The 20,170-nt window shown below is 43.1% G+C and overlaps 1 protein-coding gene and 1 long non-coding RNA gene across 2 annotated transcripts in view; both read right to left on the bottom strand.

Moving 5' to 3' along the window:
- Positions 1 to 18,174, bottom strand: part of bahcc1b (BAH domain and coiled-coil containing 1b) — a 143,055-nt gene extending 124,881 nt beyond the window's left edge. Inside the window, exons 1-2 of the mRNA XM_029699279.1 lie at positions 17,893 to 18,174; positions 14,289 to 14,616 (exon numbers count right to left, since the gene is read on the bottom strand). Of these exons, the coding sequence (XP_029555139.1) occupies positions 14,289 to 14,460 (172 nt within the window). The 5' untranslated portion in view covers positions 14,461 to 14,616; positions 17,893 to 18,174. The remainder of the gene's footprint in view (positions 1 to 14,288; positions 14,617 to 17,892) is intronic.
- Positions 8,459 to 10,719, bottom strand: LOC115152914 (uncharacterized). Its single transcript, XR_003867601.1, has 2 exons — positions 9,313 to 10,719; positions 8,459 to 8,613 (listed from the first exon to the last, which is right to left on the bottom strand). It is a non-coding gene; the product is annotated as an uncharacterized LOC115152914 (long non-coding RNA).
- Positions 18,175 to 20,170: the final 1,996 nt, after the last annotated feature.

Here is a 20,170-nt window from a genome sequence, read left to right as displayed (position 1 = left end):
CCTGCAATTTTCAATATTTACATCAACAAATTGGCCACTATTCTAACAGCCCCTGGTGTTAGTCTCCACAATTCAGAGGTTAAACAAAACTACATCATCGCAGATGACCTATTGTCACATGTATCTTCGTCTTCTGACGATATAACGAAATCGTCGTCGGAAAAGGATGACCAATACGCAGCAGAGTCGATATAGTTCATCTTGAACATTTAATTAAATCAACACGAATACAAAAAACAACAAACAAGAAAACGAACGATAAACTGACAGTCTGCAAAGCATAGGCTCAACACAGAACAATCACCCACAAATAACAACCACAAACACACCCTAATATATGGGACTCTCAATCAAAGGCAGATAGACAACACCTGCCTTCAACTGAGAGTCCCAACCCCAATCAACACAACATAGAAACACACTCACCAGACTAGACATAGAAATACATAAACATAGACTATAAACCGAAACCCCGGAAATACTAAATCAAACACCCTTTAACCAAACACACCACCCTGAACCACATAAAACAAATACCCTCTGTCACGTCCTGACCAAACTACAATACTAATTAACCCTTATACTGGCCAGGACGTGACACCTATGCCTGCTGTCACCCACAGCACATGGCCTACAGCAGAGCCTGGACCTTCTAGAGCAGTACTGCCAGACCTGGGCCCTGGCAGTAAACCCCAAAAAGACTAAAATAATGATTTTCCAGAGAAGATCTAGATCTCAGGGAATTAGACCAAAGTTCTCAAATGGTACAAAATATATAGAGTACTGCACACACTACAATTACTTAGGTTTAAAAAAAAAGCTCAACTGGACACTTTAATGAGGCAGTGAATGAACTGAGAGAGAAAGCACACAGGGCATTCTACGCCATTAAAAAACAAATTCAAATTGAAATGCCTATTAAAATTCGGCTAAAACTAATTGAATGTGTCATTGAACCAATTGCACTTTATGCCAGCGAGGTTCATCAAATGGGACAAACACCCCGTTGAAACCCTGCATGCAGAGTTCTGTAAGATTCTCCTACATGTCCAGAGGAAAACTACAAACAATGCATGGAGGGCAGAATTAGGCCAATATCCACTAATTATAAAATCTAAAAAAAGAGCAATTAAGTTTTGGAAACATCTAAAATACAGTGACCCCCTCTCATATCATTACCAAGCCCTGCAATGCCAAGAGCTGAGCAAAGAAAAGAGTCCCCTCATCCAGCTGGTCCTGGGGCTGAGTTCACAAACCTGTTCTACTAACACACTGAAGCCTCAGGACCAGAACATCCAATCAATCAGAATTAAACAAATTACAACACAGTCAAAACAAAACTACATTTCTTGTTGGGAAACACAAGCACAAACACAAAGCAAAATGCAGTGCTATCTGGCCCTAAATCAACAGTACACCGTGGCTAACTATTTAACCATGGTTACTGATCAAAACCTTAAAAAAACCTTGACAAAGTACAGGCTCAGGTAGCACAGCCTTGCCATTGAGAAGGGTAGACACAGGAAACCCTGGCTCCCTGGAGAGGAAAGGCTGTGCAACCACTGCACAACAGCAGAGCCTGAGACGGAGCTGCATTTCCTGACAAAATGTAAAAAATATAAAACAATTAGAGTGTAATTTCCCCAAATTTGAAACCCTTATTCAAGGTTTCAAAGACCTCTCTGATGAGAGTAGGCTCCCCGTCCTGTTGGGGGAGGACGCAGAGAGCTGTGGGTTGGCAGCGCACTACATTGCTGCCTGCCATAAGTTGAGGGACAGTGTCTGACAGACCAATAAACCTGCACATGTCCTCAACTGTATGATTATTGTTATTGTTGAATGTATGGTTATATTGACCGTTGGTTATTGTTGTTACTGTTGTCCCATTGACAATTTGGATTCTTATTATTTTCATATTGTAAATATTCAAAGTAAGCTTTGGCAATATGTACATTGTTACGTCACGCCATTGTTACGTCACGCCAAATTGAATTGAATCGAGAGAGAGAGAGAGAGAGAGAGAGAGAGAGAGAGAGAGAGAGAGAGAGAGAGAGAGAGAGAGCGAGAGAGAGAGAGAGAGAAGAAGAAAGAGAGAGGGGGCTCATTGAATCCAATGAGAATCCAAAGAGTCAAAGATAAGACGACTGGAGTGTAACTCAGACACACACACATAGACATGCACACATCTGCACAGAAAAACAACGACCGATATGCACACAATCGCCTCGAGCATGTATAAGTAAGCACACGTAATGCATGCATGCAGGCTTACAGCATAAAAAAAACATACATATTCTTAGAAAAAAGACTGAAAAGGACAGCAGATGATGAACAAAGTGACAAGAATGGAAAAACAAAAAGCAGGACAAATACTAAACTTGCAATCAAAGATAGAGAGAATGAAGCCAAAAAATTGAATTTGGTTTTAATCAGTGAACAGCCAAATTTAGACAGACATACACACAGCGAGTCCCCAAAGGATTAGGACCCAGGCGGCAGGGTGTGTGTGTCTGTGTGTGCGTGTGCGTGCGTGAGTGCGTGCGTGAGTGTGTGTGTTTGTGCGTGCGAGTGTGTGCGTGCGTGCGTGTGTTTGTGCGTGCGTGCGTGTGTGTGTGTCCCACGAGACTGATTATCCATGAATGACTGATGATGGGTCTTTGTTTTCTCTCTCTCTGCACTGGGCTGAGAGCTTTCAGGAGACAGGAACACACTCACAGATCTGCATGTATATTCAACAGAGGATCCTGAATAGATTTAACGCTTTCATGTGTTACTGTATAACCTTCCACGCTGTTCCACGCTGATCCACACAGACACTTCCTTGCATACACACACAAAATACACACTCGCTTAAACACACACAGGTGCGCGCGCACGCACGTCTACACACACACTGGCAGTGGACGGACCAGCTAAATAACAGCTTATACTCAATCTTTATTCATTTAGGTAGCATTCATTGCAGTAAAATGTATTTTCCATTATAAAGTTGGTCAGACTGAACAGTTTACAGTCCAGACAGCAAAAAGTGCTAGAGAGAGACAGTACATTTGATAAAGAGGTTATCATGGACAACAGAAGGAAAAGAAAGGAGAGAGTACAACAGAATAGAATGAAAGGATCATTCTCCCTCAGCTTCAGGCAGATTCTCCATGCCCCTCTAGCGTCACTGTTCCCCTGTATTCCTTCACCTCTCTGTGAACCAAGGACCTCTCCATCCATCTAAGACCCTGACACTTTAACAGACAAACACTGCTCAATGGACAGCATTACAATATGAATGAGCAGAGCTGAGATGCAGCACCGAGAGCTGACATTAACCAAATAAGAAGCATACACATTTCAGCTGGACAATGCCATTTCAGGGCCATATCAGGTGGCTATTTGCAGGTATTGAGGGTTGCCGTGGTGAGGGTTGCAGTGGCTGCATCTCTGGACGCTAGTGTGTGTTTCACGTGCCAGACCAGTTGCCCGAGAAGGATTCTCATCCTGGATGACATCATGTCTGTCCCTGTTAAATGATGTCATCGCTCTGGCTCTTGTGAACAGCGGATGCCTTGACCCCGAGGCAAGAGGTAGCTGTCCACAATAAGTGTCATCACTCAGTCCATAAGTTCACATCCCAGGAAAAAAAATAATAAATGGATTGGTTCCATTACGTTAACACATACTAATCAGCAGTGCCACTGACAAACACCCTGCAGAACAGATGCAGAGTAGAAATAATTAGTCAACCCATACAACAGCGTGCCAGCAGTACTACTGTGCACGTGAAAGTGAGTGTGTGTGTGTGACTGGATGACTGGATGTGTGGCTGGCTGGCTGGCTGACTGGCGTGTAGTAGCTATTTGAAGAGCGCTGTACACTGTCTCTAAACGTGGGCTAAACCACGTTATCTCCACCACCAACCTGCTGTACACCGTCTCTAAACGTGGGCTAAACCACGTTATCTCCACCACCAACCTGCTGTATACTGTCTCTAAACGTGGGCTAAACCACGTTATCTCCACCACCAACCTGCTGTACACTGTCTCTAAGCGTGGGCTAAACCACGTTATCTCCACCACCAACCTGCTGTACACTGTCTCTAAGCGTGGGCTAAACCATGTTATCTCCAACACCAACCTGCTGTACACTGTCTCTAAGCGTGGGCTAAACCACATGATCTGCACCACCAACCTGCTGTACACTGTCTCTAAACGTGGGCTAAACCACATGATCTCCAAACTCAACCTGCTATACACTGTCTCTAAGCATGGGCTAAACCATGTTATATCCACCACCAACCTGCTGTACACTGTCTCTAAGCGTGGGCTAAACCACATGATCTCCACCACCAACCTGCTGTACACTGTCTCTAAACGTGGGCTAAACCATGTTATCTCCACCACCAACCTGCTGTACACTGTTTCTAAGCGTGGGCTAAACCACGTTATCTCCACCACCAACCTGCTATACACTGTCTCTAAGCGTGGGCTAAACCACGTTATCTCCACCACCAACCTGCTGTACACTGTCTCTAAACGTGGGCTAAACCACGTTATCTCCACCACCAACCTGCTGTACACTGTCTCTAAGCATGGGCTAAACCATGTTATATCCACCACCAACCTGCTGTACACTGTCTCTAAGCGTGGGCTAAACCACATGATCTCCACCACCAACCTGCTGTACACTGTCTCTAAACGTGGGCTAAACCACGTTATCTCCACCACCAACCTGCTGTACACTGTTTCTAAGCGTGGGCTAAACCACGTTATCTCCACCACCAACCTGCTATACACTGTCTCTAAGCGTGGGCTAAACCACGTTATATCCACCACCAACCTGCTGTACACTGTCTCTAAACGTGGGCTAAACCACGTTATCTCCACCACCAACCTGTGTACACTGTTTCTAAGCGTGGGCTAAACCACGTTATCTCCACCACCAACCTGCTATACACTGTCTCTAAGCGTGGGCTAAACCACGTTATCTCCACCACCAACCTGCTGTACACTGTCTCTAAGCGTGGGCTAAACCACGTTATCTCCACCACCAACCTGCTGTACACTGTCTCTAAACGTGGGCTAAACCACGTTATCTCCACCACCAACCTGTTGTACACTGTCTCTAAGCGTGGGCTAAACCACGTTATATCCACCACCAACCTGCTGTACACTGTCTCTAAGCGTGGGCTAAACCACGTTATCTCCACCACCAACCTGCTGTACACTGTCTCTAAGCGTGGGCTAAACCACATGATTTTCACCACCAACCTGCTATACACTGTCTCTAAGCGTGGGCTAAACCACGTTATCTCCACCACCAACCTGCTGTACACTGTCTCTAAGCGTGGGCTAAACCACGTTATATCCACCACCAACCTGCTGTACACTGTCTCTAAGCGTGGACTAAACCACGTTATCTCCACCACCAACCTGCTGTACACTGTCTCTAAGCGTGGGCTAAACCGCGTTATCTCCACCACCAACCTGCTGTACACTGTCTCTATTCGTGGGCTAAACCACGTTATCTCCACCACCAACCCGCTAGCGCTACCACCACGATCTCCAGCTCCCGAGAAGGGGTTGCCTCGCCTGCCATGCCCCAGATGAAGGCTTCTCACCTAGGGAGAACGGTGAGGGGGGCTCGGGCCTGTCGCTTTCTCTACCTGTGGCTCGGCTGATCTGCTGACTCATCACTGACACACATACATACACACATACAAACACACATACAAACACACACTACTTATGAGCCAGAGTGTTCCCGCGGAGATGCTCGGATGAGTTGCCGGGGACGGCGGTCGGTGCTTTCAGGCGCCAGTAATCTGACTGGATTATCAACCAGGTGGAAATGCTCAGCCACTCTCACTCTCTCTCTTCCCCCTCTAGACTCCTCCTTTCCCTCCCTCCTCCTAGCCTCCCTGCTCCACTCTCCCTCCATCCTCACCCTCCTGCTGTTTAATTCCACCTCACCTCTTCTCCTTTCCCTACCTCCTTCCTTCTCTTCTCTCCCCTCTCTCCCTTCATACAGTTAACTCCTCTCTCCCTTAATTCCACCTCCTCTCTTACTCTTCCTTTATCCCTTTATCCTTTCTTCACATGTCCGTTCATATCCTCCTCTCCTCCTCCAAGTATTACAACAATGTGAGCAGAAATCCCCAGCTGTGAGTCCTGTGGTGGGTGATCAGGGCTGGAGTGTATGGCTATAGACAGACACATTCCAGCTTCTCCCTAAAGGACTGTTCACTACAACTTCAACCTTCTCCTGAGAGGACTGATCATAACACTTTCTCCCTTCTCCCTAGAGGACTGTTCATTACACATTCAGACTGGAGGACTGCTCATTACACCTTCTCCCTAAAGGACTGCTCAGTACACCTTCTCCCTAAAGGACTGTTCATTACACCTTCTCCCTAAAGGACTGCTCATTACACCTTCTCCCTAAAGGACTGTTCATTACACCTTCTCCCTAAAGGACTGCTCATTACACCTTCTCCCTAAAGGACTGCTCATTACACCTTCTCCCTAAAGGACTGCTCATTACACCTTCTCCCTTCTCCCTAAAGGACTGTTCATTACGCCTTCTCCCTTCTCCCTAAAGGACTGTTCATTGCACCTTCTCCCTACTCCCTAGAGGACTGTTCATTACACCTTCTCCCTAAAGGACTGCTCATTACACCTTCTCCCTAAAGGACTGTTCATTACACCTTCTCCCTAAAGGACTGCTCATTACACCTTCTCCCTAAAGGACTGCTCATTACACCTTCTCCCTAAAGGACTGTTCATTACGCCTTCTCCCTTCTCCCTAAAGGACTGTTCATTACACCTTCTCCCTAAAGGACTGTTCATTACGCCTTCTCCCTTCTCCCTAGACAACTGTTCATTATACCTTCTCCTTTCTCCCTAAAGGACTGTTCATTACACCTTCTCCCTACTCCCTAGAGGACTGTTCATTACACCTTCTCCCTACTCCCTAGAGGACTGTTCATTACACCTTCTCCCTACTCCCTAGAGAACTGTTCATTATAACTTCTCCCTACTCCCTAGACAACTGTTCATTATAACTTCTCCCTACTCCCTAGACAACTGTTCATTATAACTTCTCCCTACTCCCTAGACAACTGTTCATTATAACTTCTCCCTACTCCCTGGAGGACGGTTCATTATAACTTCTCCCTACTCCCTGGAGGACTGTTCATTACACCTTCTTCCTTCTCCCTAGACAACTGTTCATTATAACTTCTCCCTTCTCCCTAGAGAACTGTTCATTATAACTTCTCCCTACTCCCTAGACAACTGTTCATTATAACTTCTCCCTACTCCCTAGACAACTGTTCATTATAACTTCTCCCTTCTCCCTAGAGAACTGTTCATTATAACTTCTCCCTACTCCCTAGACAACTGTTCATTATAACTTCTCCCTTCTCCCTAGAGAACTGTTCATTACACCTTCTCCCTTCTTCCTGGAGGACTGTTCATTATAACTTCTCCCTACTCCCTAGACAACTGTTCATTATAACTTCTCCCTTCTCCCTAGAGAACTGTTCATTATAACTTCTCCCTACTCCCTAGAGAACTGTTCATTATAACTTCTCCCTACTCCCTAGAGGACTGTTCATTATAACTTCTCCCTACTCCCTGGAGGACTGTTCATTATAACTTCTCCCTACTCCCTGGAGGACTGTTCATTACACCTTCTCCCTTCTCCCTAGACAACTGTTCATTATAACTTCTCCCTACTCCCTAGACAACTGTTCATTATAACTTCTCCCTACTCCCTAGAGAACTGTTCATTATAACTTCTCCCTACTCCCTAGAGAACTGTTCATTATAACTTCTCCCTTCTCCCTAGAGAACTGTTCATTATAACTTCTCCCTACTCCCTAGAGAACTGTTCATTATAACTTCTCCCTACTCCCTAGAGAACTGTTCATTATAACTTCTCCCTACTCCCTAGAGAACTGTTCATTATAACTTCTCCCTTCTCCCTAGAGAACTGTTCATTATAACTTCTCCCTACTCCCTAGAGGACTGTTCATTATAACTTCTCCCTTCTCCCTAGAGAACTGTTCATTACACCTTCTCCCTACTCCCTGGAGGACTGTTCATTACACCTTTCTCCCTTCCCCCTAGAGGACTGTCCATTACACCTTCTCCCTACTCCCTAGAGGACTGTCCATTACACCTTCTCCCTGCTCCTTAGAGGACTGTTCATTACACCTTCTCCCTACTCCCTAGAGGACTGTTCATTACACCTTCTCCCTGCTCCTTAGAGGACTGTCCATTACACCTTCTCCCTACTCCCTAGAGGACTGTTCATTACACCTTCTCCCTAAAGGACTGTTCATTACACCTTCTCCCTTCTCCTTAGAAGACTGTTCATTACACCTTCTCCCTTCTCCTTAGAAGACTGTTCATTACACCTTCTCCCTACTCCCTAGAGGACTGTTCATTACACCTTCTCCCTTCTCTTTAGAGGACTGTTCATTACACCTTCTCCCTGCTCCTTAGAGGACTGTTCATTACACCTTCTCCCTGCTCCTTAGAGGACTGTCCATTACACCTTCTCCCTGCTCCCTAGAGGACTGTTCATTACACCTTCTCCCTAAAGGACTGTTCATTACACCTTCTCCCTTCTCCTTAGAGGACTGTCCATTACACCTTCTCCCTGCTCCCTAAAGGACTGTTCATTACACCTTCTCCCTTCTCCTTAGAGGACTGTCCATTACACCTTCTCCCTGCTCCCTAAAGGACTGTTCATTACACCTTCTCCCTTCTCCTTAGAGGACTGTCCATTACACCTTCTCCCTGCTCCCTAAAGGACTGTTCATTACACCTTCTCCCTTCTACTTGAGGACTGTTCATTACACCTTCTCCCTGCTCCTTAGAGGACTGTCCATTACACCTTCTCCCTGCTCCCTAAAGGACTGTTCATTACACCTTCTCCCTTCTCCTTAGAGGACTGTCCATTACACCTTCTCCCTGCTCCCTAAAGGACTGTTCATTACACCTTCTCCCTTCTCCTTAGAGGACTGTTCATTACACCTTCTCCCTGCTCCTTAGAGGACTGTCCATTACACCTTCTCCCTGCTCCCTAAAGGACTGTTCATTACACCTTCTCCCTGCTCCTTAGAGGACTGTTCATTACACCTTCTCCCTTCTCCTTAGAGGACTGTTCATTACACCTTCTCCCTACTCCCTAGAGGACTGTTCATTACACCTTCTCCCTACTCCCTACAGGACTGTTCATTACACCTTCTCCCTACTCCCTAGAGGACTGTTTATTACACCTTCTCCCTACTCCCTAGAGGACTGTTCATTACACCTTCTCCCTAAAGGACTGTTCATTACACCTTCTCCCTACTCCCTAGAGGACTGTTCATTACACCTTCTCCCTGCTCCCTAGAGGACTGTTCATTACACCTTCTCCCTACTCCCTAGAGGACTGTTCATTACACCTTCTCCCTGCTCCTTAGAGGACTGTTCATTACACCTTCTCCCTGCTCCTTAGAGGACTGTTCATTACACCTTCTCCCTACTCCCTAGAGGACTGTTCATTACACCTTCTCCCTGCTCCTTAGAGGACTGTTCATTACACCTTCTCCCTGCTCCCTAAAGGACTGTTCATTACACCTTCTCCCTGCTCTTATAGAGCAGTGGTTCCCAAACTGTGGGGCGCACCCACTAGGGGGCCCACCCAAAAAATATACATATATATTTTAAGGAACTCAGGCCATCTTTCAACTTACTCTCAAAAGTTGTAATAGTAGATTGCATAAGGTGACATTTCAAAGTTGGGTAGTGCATCATCAGTTTTCTTCTTGTCATGTCAACCATTGCATACCTTAGAGAGCTATTTATAACTTGTCAGAAATGTCCAGATGAACTAGCACATGTCAGCTGACCTTTTTTAGCTAGGTTTTTTTACCCCAAGGATATTGTTGTAAAGTTTGAGTCACTCAAATATCACATGAAAAAACATTAGACATGGCAAAATGTATAGAATTGCAAGAAAATAAGCTTTAAAGCTTTAAACTTGCAAAATGTTCTCTGCACCCCATGGCATCATGTGTAGAATTGCAGGAAATAAGCCTTAAACCTGCAAAATTGTATCTCCGCCAACAAAAGGGGTGTGAACAGTTTGTGTCATGAACAGTGCTTGTGTCCATAGAAATACATGTGCTGGAAGGGAGGCCTGAGGGAAAAGGTTTGGGAACCCCTGCCGTAGAGGAACTATTCTAGATTCACAGCTAGCCTTAACTATGATCAGAGGACATTCTCCTCCGTCTAAAGGCACAGACAGACACACACCCTTATCTCCAACACACACCAGCCCAGGGAGGGAGACGAGTCTCTCCGTTTACTAACTCTATGTGTCTGGTCTACCTCTCACACAAACAAACAGGCAGACAGGCAGACAGACAGACAAACAGACAGACAGGACAATAGGCAGACAGGCAGACAGGCGGACAGACAGACAGGCAGACAGGCAGAACACGCTAACAACTCTGCCATTGGATGGGGGGGGTCTCTTCTCTGTAACCGTGGCGATCAAAGTCATGGCACCCCGAAGCTAGCACCTCAAACACCTTAGCCAATCAGCTTGCTCGCTGGCTCCGAGTCCAAACGAGGCATCAGAATGACTGGACAGGGCTGCGGAGTGTGAGACAGTGTCTGATACACACACACACAGAACACACATCACACACACCACACACACGGCACACACCCACACACACATACACAAATACCCAACACACACACACACACAGCAAACACACACACAGAACACACATCACACACACCACACACACGGCACACACCCACACACACATACACAAATACCCAACACACACACACAGCAAACACACACACAGGACAGTGTAGGAGCCAGTGCTGACATAATGAGACACAGCACTTATGGAGAGAGGAAAAGAGAGAGAGGGAGAGAGAGAAAAGGAGAAGAAGAGAGAGGGAGATAAAAAGGAGAAGAGATAGAGGGAGAGAAAAAGGAGAAGAGAGAGAGAGGAAAAGCAAGAGATTAAAGAAAGAGAGAGCCAACGAGGATCTGACAGACAGGTCTGCAGGCCTCTCAGAAACATGATTATTACAGCACTAAGCCCAAGCTGCTACAGATAGGAAACCCTTGTCTGTCCAGCGGCTTTCAGGTGTGTGTGCATGTGTGGAAGTGTTTAACTATTCTTGTGGGGATCAGAAATTCCCACAAGAATAGTAAACGAACAATTTTGCAAGTCATCACAAGATCAAATGCTATTTCTAGGGGGTTTAGGATTAGGGTTAGAATTACGTTAAGGGTTAGGGTTAGGAGCTAGGGTTAGGATTAGGAGCTAGGGTTAGGGTTAGGTTTAGGGTTAAGGTTAGGTTTTTGGATTAAGGTTAGGGTTAGAGGTTATGGAAAATAGGATTTTTAATGGGACTGAATTGTGTGTCGCTACAAGGTTAGCTGTAAAAGACTGTGTGTGTTTGTGTGTGTGTGTGTTTGTGTGTGTGTGTGTGTGTGTGTGTGTGTGTGTGTGTGTGTGTGTGTGTGTGTGTGTGTGTGTGTGTGTGTGTGTGTGTGTGTGTGTGTGTGTGTGTCGGCCTCTTTCTTTCTCAAACATAAGCGTGCACACACACACACACACACACACCCACTAATCCACACCTTCTGAAAAGTGACACACCTGTGCAAGGAGGCTCAGCCACACCCTCCATGATACAGCACACCTGTTCAACTATACATCTACCTACAGACTAGACACAACCCTCATCTGCACTGAAACAACTACAGCGTAGAGGGGGGAGGGAGAGAGAGAGAGAGAGAGAGAGAGAGAGAGAGAGAGAGAGAGAGAGAGAGAGAGAGAGAGAGAGAGAGAAATGCAGATGAGAAAATGTATATGAGGAATAGAATGACAAATGATCCCAGTTCAGATATGAACCTCACAGCCAACACAATATCACTGGTGTTCATTTGAGGGGCTGGTCTTTATAGCTATGCTATATAATAGTGATAACAGCCATTTAGTCACCTCATCATGTGCAACAGACACCATGCAGATCCTTATAAGGAAGTGGATGTTATAGATGGATCATATACAGATTTAGCAAAAACAACGATGATAAAAGAAGGAAATTGACATTTTTCCTCACCATTTCCTCATAAGATTCTGGTATTACCCTGCTGCAGAAGCAAAACATTGGTGTGTGTGTGTTTGTGTGTGTGTGTGTGTGTGTGTGTGTGTGTGTGTGTGTGTGTGTGTGTGTGTGTGTGTGTGTGTGTGTGTGTGTGTGTGTGTGTGTGTGTGTGTGTGTGTGTGTGTGTGTGTGTGTGTGTGTGTGTGTGTGTGTGTTTTGGGGGAGAGTCATCCCAGGAAGAGGAGATCTAACTAACCCCCAAAAATCTTTCCTCCTCCCCCTGACTCTCCCCTGACGCCCCCCGCCTGCCCTGCCTGCACCACACAGCCACACATCACATCAACCCCCTGCCCAGTGGCCTAGGGCCAGGCAGACAGCTATCTGAATCTCAAGGGGTGCCCAAAACAAAGTGCCCCCCTCCCCAGCCCCTTTACAACAGAACCCCATCCAAAAAACAATCCCCATCAGAATGTCAGTCATCCATCAGTAATAATGAAGTAATACTGAAGTACTGGCATTCTAAATATAATAATATACAATGTGAAACATTTTGAGACTATATAAACGCTAAAAGACTATAAAAATGCAATTCATATAGTTATTATTATTACAATAATACTCTGTGATAAGATAGCTTCACCAGCAAAGTTACTGTACAAGAAAATAGAGCAGACAATGCCTAACGCTCTCAAATGCACAGCTAAATACCACGTGCTGCTGCTGTAAAATGCCCAAATAGGTGGTGAGAATAAATTCAGTCTGTATTTCATTTGTCAATTTAACCATCATTTTCATTTTTACTTTATTAAATCTTTATTCAACCTTTATTCAGAAGGTATAGTCACTAAATGTGTATTTACAAAGACGGCCAGGCATACTAAACGATTAAAATTCCCAATTTAATTGATAACCGTAATGCATTTAGACCAACATCTATAGCTAGAAAATAAATGTTCTTAACTATAACGACAACAACACGGGTTCGTATCTCAAAGTTTAATAAGAAATGCATGTGATTTCAATCAAGACACATAGGTTTTATATTTATACACGCATTCGCTCGGTTTTACGATTCACTACATGATTAGGTGCAGCAGACACCCCTCCCCCAGCCTTCACTTACACACACACATACACACACACACACCTTCGCTCCCCCCTCCCCTCCTCCTTTAGGACAGGATACCAAAGCTACTTGTTAAAATCTAATGCATGCACTGTCAAACCATTCTCGCCCGTCACGTCCGCGCTCAATATAGATACCGGATTGTCTGGTATTACGCGCACCTCTATTAGCGCGAGCTCCTCTCCACTCCTACGGACTGACCCCCGGTCTCGGACTCAGGACAGTCCCGGGGCCTCACCGAAGACGGAAAGGAACGCACCAGCTCGCACGTCACTCCTCCACACTCACCACGCTCACGTGAATAGGTCTACAGTAGCCTAGCCTACGCACATACAACAATAATTTTAGCAAAGGACAAACGTTTGATGGTAAATGAGGCAACATAAAGTTACAAATGGATTAAAACCCATTTATAACATTACGATTAGTGCATTTAACTAAACAGATTATGGGAGGGTGAAACTATCCAACTTCATTTGGAAAGATTCCATGTCACTTGAAAGCAAATAATGTATTGTAGGCCTAATAATCCCTTACTCTTTCTGAATAATCCCATAATATTTCTTAATTTTGTAATAATCTGTTATTTAATAACGTTGTATTTTGTGTTCTAACTGTATTGGCTAGAATAGGCTTAGTCTCACTAAATCTGTAATTTAACAAATGAAGTTTCTTTTGTGTTTACTTGTGTAAAATGCACGCTTATTTTTCATATTAAAGTAGCCTACACTCGGTTCTGACAGGGTATGTAAGAAACAGCGCTAGAAACGGTTCAATAAAATATAATATTGACTAAAACTGGAACATAAAATATCAAGAGTCCACAGTAATTCCTAATTTCGAGAATGACCACATCGTCTAACTCATTTCCTTTTCCAATAAACTCTCGTTGGTCCCTGACAAACGGCAGGGTTAAATTTACCACGGCAGACGCACACGGTATGTCCGTCCCACTTTCAAACAGTCCAAAAACACCAGAGACCCTTTTATAAAATCGTACAATTAATCTTATATTCCAACAAATTCGTATTCACACCAACCTGAATGCGGGGCCATGGCGATGTGAGAAGAATAGTATTTTCCAGGCTGGAAGTGAGCGGGGTGCTGCACGGTGCCTCGGCCGCCAGAAGCTATCCGAGAGGAGGCGTGGTGAACCAACGCGCCCCGCTCTGTCAAGAGGTGGTGTGGAGGAGCGAAATCCCGGCTTTCCATTCTGTCGAGAAGCAATAAATCCCAAATCCAGAGGAAAAGCCAGAAGCATCGAACGCTGCCTAGATGCAATAATCCCTTTTATGAACTTCGGATAGGTCGTCTTGAACTCATTCGAGTATTTGCCTTGCCCACCAAAAAGTATGTCCCGGTCATGTTCTACAAAGAGAAAACACAAGACCACGTCAATGCACTGAAAACAATGGGACAAAATCTCTGAAAGATCAATTTAGGCGTGTAATTCTCACACGCATCCTGTCTAATGTTGCCAACTACACTTTATTTCCTTGCATAACAAAAGTATAACATTAAGTGTCTTTAAGTATCAGTAAAAGAATGCTAAAAGGTTTGACTAAATGAAACCCCAAAACAAATAGCCTACCCAGTCTACAGTAGCCTACCGTAGACTACAGACTCAAACCGCCTACTCGTCTTCATGACAGACAAGAAAGAGCAGGGTGGCTACAAACAGAACAACAAAAGGAGTGGTCATCTTAAACTACGGGTTGTTTCACTGTAGGGGATCATAAAGCTATACTACTTCGGCGTATTCTGAAACCTATAGATGAGAGTCTGAGGGTCTACCATCTCTCAGTCTCACGTCGGAATTAAACGTTCATCCATATCTCACCTGAAGCAAATGTTTGATCTTTCAGTCAGTCCATTACAGACCAATTTTGTCATTTTCAAACTCCAAGCATCAAAACTGCTTCCTTGACCATAGCCTACTGCAAATCATCAAAAGGCTACATTATAAATATGTCGATGTAAACAAAATTATATTAAGACTTATTAAATGTAGGCATAAATATATTGAAATGTATCAGCTACAGTATTTTGTTAGACTTGGGACAATTCTGTCACGTCCGTGAATTTTGACTGGCTCATTTATGTCTGTAAATGTGTATTTTCTTTACTGGCATATATAGCCTGAATGTGCTTGAGAAAAGGCATTGAAATCGCTTGTTTATGGCAAAGGTAATTTAATAGTTATGTCAACATTGCCTTTCACCCCTTTCACAATGGTAATCACTTATAATGCATGTATGGGTGGGTGCAACCGTAGGACATGTATAATAACAACACCAACTAAATGACGTTTACCGCCGGGGATAGAGACGTAAGCAATAAATATAGGAATGGGAATCAACATGCTCATATGTGCCTTATACCCCTAGTCATTCAGTTCAATAGGACACCCCATGGCGCTCAAATTTGGATAGGTGAGCCTGTGTTCACAAAACACATCTCACTGGGCAATGTATTAGGCCGCTTCAATAGCACCTCCATTCAGGCACTACTGATACCGTGATTGGTGAACTTCAATTATATCAGCAAAATCCAAGGTAAGAGAACAAAGAACGTATAAAATGGCGAGCTAAACCAACTGGTCCTCTTGCTATTTCAATGAGAAAAGTATACAGCGAACATTCTACTCTAGAACAGTAGTCAAACTGAAACGTTCAGGAATTCTGAGCTAGACAAGCCTCTCTAAACGACAGAGCAGAGGCGTATATGTTCAGGCAGCATAGGCTACTGACGACTGTGTGTGTGTGTGTGTGTGTGTGTGTGTGTGTGTGTGTGTGTGTGTGTGTGCGCGCGCGCACGGTGCTCAGTGAGAGACTTGCATATGTATCCAAATCCTTGAGCATGACAACGTGTTAGAGTGTATTTTCATTCAAAATGTTGACAATCGTTGAAAAATGGTCTTGGTCATGAATGGCCTACACGCCTCACAATGTGATAAAAAAGATATGTTTCATTCTGTTACAAAAAACGGTCTTAGAATGCATAGAACCAAATACATTTCAATTATATTAAAATAATTACATTTTAAACGTGCACATTTTGTATGCTATTTTTATTCAAATAGTCACATTAAAGGCTAAAGGTGCTTTCAGAGTGAAAAGTTTAAAGTGTTTTATCTTCTTTATGTGTAATAGTGGAACCATGAAAAACTATTATGGAATTTAATTTTGCAACAATCGAAGATACATCGCTTCCTCTCATTTCACGCAGAATATTTTTACATTATTCCTCGTAAACAAACGTCTAAAATGTTTACATTCCAAGTCAAGACGAAGCCACTTAAGCTATGCATTTCGACCAAACAACATCTACAATCAATGTAGGACCCTAGGCCTACCGTCCTTCAACAGTATCACTGCGCTGACTAGAGGCCATCACATAAAAAAAACACATTAAAATCTGATTAAAAAACAGGTAGCCTGGGCCTAATTTAAATCTGGGATCAACGTGGGAGTAGGCTAGGAGACGCTGAGACTTCCTTTCCTTCCACTCCTCTCTGCCAGACAGTCTTTCTCTCTTTCCCCCCTCCTCCATCGCTGCCCCAAAGGGTCAAACTATCAGGAGACAAAAAAAAAACCTTCGAAACTACCAGCCGAATGGCAATACACGAAAAGCCTGCCTAAACACTGAGGTGGAACAAGCACGAATTTCTCCTTTCTTCCCAATCCCCCACATGAGATGAGATTGTAATAAAACTAAGGCATTTTGGGCATAGAACGCACAAACTCTTCGGAAAAATAATAGACTCATAAGGGCATCACTGTTATCACTGTTATTTGTTCACTACAGGGCTTTACGTTAGGCCCAAGAGCTGCAATTCACGATTTTGCAGTAAAGCGAAGTCACAAACCATAACTGGGATACTAAATCAAGATATTCAAAGGCCAGTTAAGCGAAAGACACACTCCAAGAGGGACACTCCAAGCACAGCGAAACCTGCCTGGTGGGACTCGGCAAGAGCTGTCCACTAGCAAAGCCCCCTCGATAACAACTGTGAAAAACTGCAGTAGGCCAAGCCTATAATCAAATAGGCCTACTGATATTAAAACAACTAAACTACAACATAATCCATTATTAGTGGTATCTGAACAGCGCGTATAAGCGCGTCTTATAATGCATAGAACCAAATACATTTAAATTCTGTTAAAATAATTATATTTTAAACGTGGCACCTTATCTCTTCAGGAGAGAGGTTTTGTAGATGATTGTTTAATTGTACAATAACAATTATTGTCTATACAACAATCAACGTTTAGCTTGTCAACAGCTTAAGAAAGGAACCTTCACTTGGCTTAAGTACAAATATTAAAATGGCTATATTCTCATGCATTTTTGTTATATACTATAGTCATTATAGTATTTGTCATTGTACTATTTATAAGAACTATTATTTTGTTAGAAATATGAATATTGTTGTTACTTTCATTATATTACTATACTACTGGACTACTACTAAGCAATATAACATATGTGCCGTGTGATTTAAATTAATGCATCTTGTCTTTACGCAGTCTAAAATAACCCATAAATGTTCTACTACAAAGACTCTTTTAAAAGCAGAAGTTGAAAGTATAGATGTTTATTATTACACACATTCAAAATGGACACAATAAATAAATTACTTACTGGTAAGTTATTCCTTGCATAACAATTAATGATTAAAAAAAGTTGTACAAAAATATACAAAGGAAAAAAAGCGGCGTACAAAAAGGAAAACATGTGGAAATAGTTACATCCTAGTCTGCAGATTGTAGTGTGCAGTTGAGGCATAGAGATGCATCGTAGAAGTACAGGCTTCTAGTGAATCTAAGCTCGTACATCCACACAGAAACTCTCCCACTGTATCCGCTAGTGCCACTCAACTACGAGCGAAGGAGGGACAGTAGGGGAACGCGCTCTCCCATTGGTTTGATAAATACAATGAGAAGCGTGTCCGTGAGGCGCGCCTCGCGATAAACAGAAACTCTGATTGGAAGATGCCCTGAACCAATAGGAATGCTGCTGGATTCCTAAACCAAAACGGCGGGCGTTTGATTTAAGCCTTTGCCAGAGCATAGCCCTTTCCAGAGCGTAGCATGCAAATGTCAGGAGATATCATCAAAACACAGCACAGCTCTGTGAGTGAACAGCAGAAAATACAGGACTTTTGATCACTAGAAAGTCTACAGAATATTTTGTGATCACATGAACTACACGTCAATCACCAAACTACGTTAAAACAATACTTTTCTTTTGGATATTTTTTTATTTAACTAGGCAAGTCAGTTAAGGAAAAAATCTTAATTACAATGACAGCCTAGGAGCAGTGGGTTAACTGCCTTGTTCAGGGGCAGAACGACAGAATTTTACCTTGTCAGCTCGGGGATTCAACCTAGCAACCTTTTTGGTTTCTGGCCCAACGCTCTAACCACTAGGCTACCTGCCACCCCAGTTTTTATTTGTATTATTTTACAATAACGTTTTTTTTTCAAAGCTTCACACTTAGACCTTACTTATGTCACCAGAAATAGGCAAACGTTTCAATTACCAGTTTAATCAGGCCAATTTAATTTATTTAGGCCTATAACTTGCTTAATAACCTTAATAAACACGTATAATAAAATAATGAATTGCCTACAAATATGTATTTGTAAAATAAGCTAAATATAGGCCAAATAGTAGCTTAAAAGACAACTAAAGAACAATAGAAATGCAGGAGGAAGTCAAATTTGATTCTAATAGACTAAATTACTGGGGAAGTAAAAACGTTGGTGTTTGTTTATGTTTACTGTCATGACACACACGCACACACACTTAGGGAAATCGAATCACAATGTAATGTACTGTCCTCGGGTTAGTTTTGCTCATAGTTCACAAATGTTTTTAATTAAAGAAGGAAGGATATGGCCTTGCATATTTCCATGCTAAAAATCATGAGCTATAAGCTAATATTCCAAGTTTGTTTTAACTGGAAGTAAAGGGTTAAAACTCCAGCCTTCGGTCTGTGTAAAGTGTCTGATTGGTTGGCATGTTGCCAGAGAGCTGTCAATCACAAAGTGTAAACAAGGCTCTGATTGGCTGCTGGCCAGTCCGCACTGGGCTGACTGAAAAAAGCAATTACTGGCCCTGCGGTTTCAAGGCGGCCCCGGGTTGAATGATGAAAGGAGATAAGGAGTGGCTGTTTCAAGGCGCCCCCACGGCGAACCCCGTTGGCCCCAGAGCAAAAGTGGTGTCAAGAGTGACTAAATCAAAGGGAATACGTTAAAAAGGGGGAAATTACATGTTGTATTAAACGTAGAGGCTAGAATTGCGGATTAATGCGATGGAATAACAACGTTACATAGAGAAAATGGAAGGTAAAATGGCTTCTATGACAGGAAACAACTATTTAGCTCTTATTGGAAATGAAAATGCTGTTTTTCCAAGATACGAACCGCAAAAACGTGTCATTACATCCGTGTTTCTAAAACGTTCGCGCACGTTTTTATTGCAGCTATTCAGTAACCATGCTAAAGTAAGTGGATATTTCCGTTTTTAAATAAATTACAATCGCAAATTGGATTATTACCATAACTGTTCAAGGACACCTCACATGGGTGTTGGTTTACTTGTTACCATGAATTGGGATTAGCTACATACATTGTTTGCTACAAGAAAACATCAACAATAGTCTATATCAATAAAGGTGGAAAATAATGACAGAGAAACATTTTTAGAAACATGTTCTCTCTAAGAATAGGCTAAATCCAATCTCTTGTAATTCAGAACGGTCCTATATTGCTTTATTGGTGAAGGATTTCATCATTAAATTCACTGATTAAACACAGGCTAATAATACTAGCCTAATGATAATAGTAATGAAAATGTATGTAAAATATCATAGTTTATTACTCAAGGTTATAACACTGGTGACATTTGACTGACA

The sequence above is a fragment of the Salmo trutta genome, chromosome 18 (genome assembly GCF_901001165.1).
Source record: "Salmo trutta chromosome 18, fSalTru1.1, whole genome shotgun sequence".
Taxonomy (NCBI): Eukaryota; Metazoa; Chordata; class Actinopteri; order Salmoniformes; family Salmonidae; genus Salmo; species Salmo trutta.
Note: the sequence above shows the minus strand (reverse complement) of the source record. Positions and strands in the feature narration are given on the sequence as shown.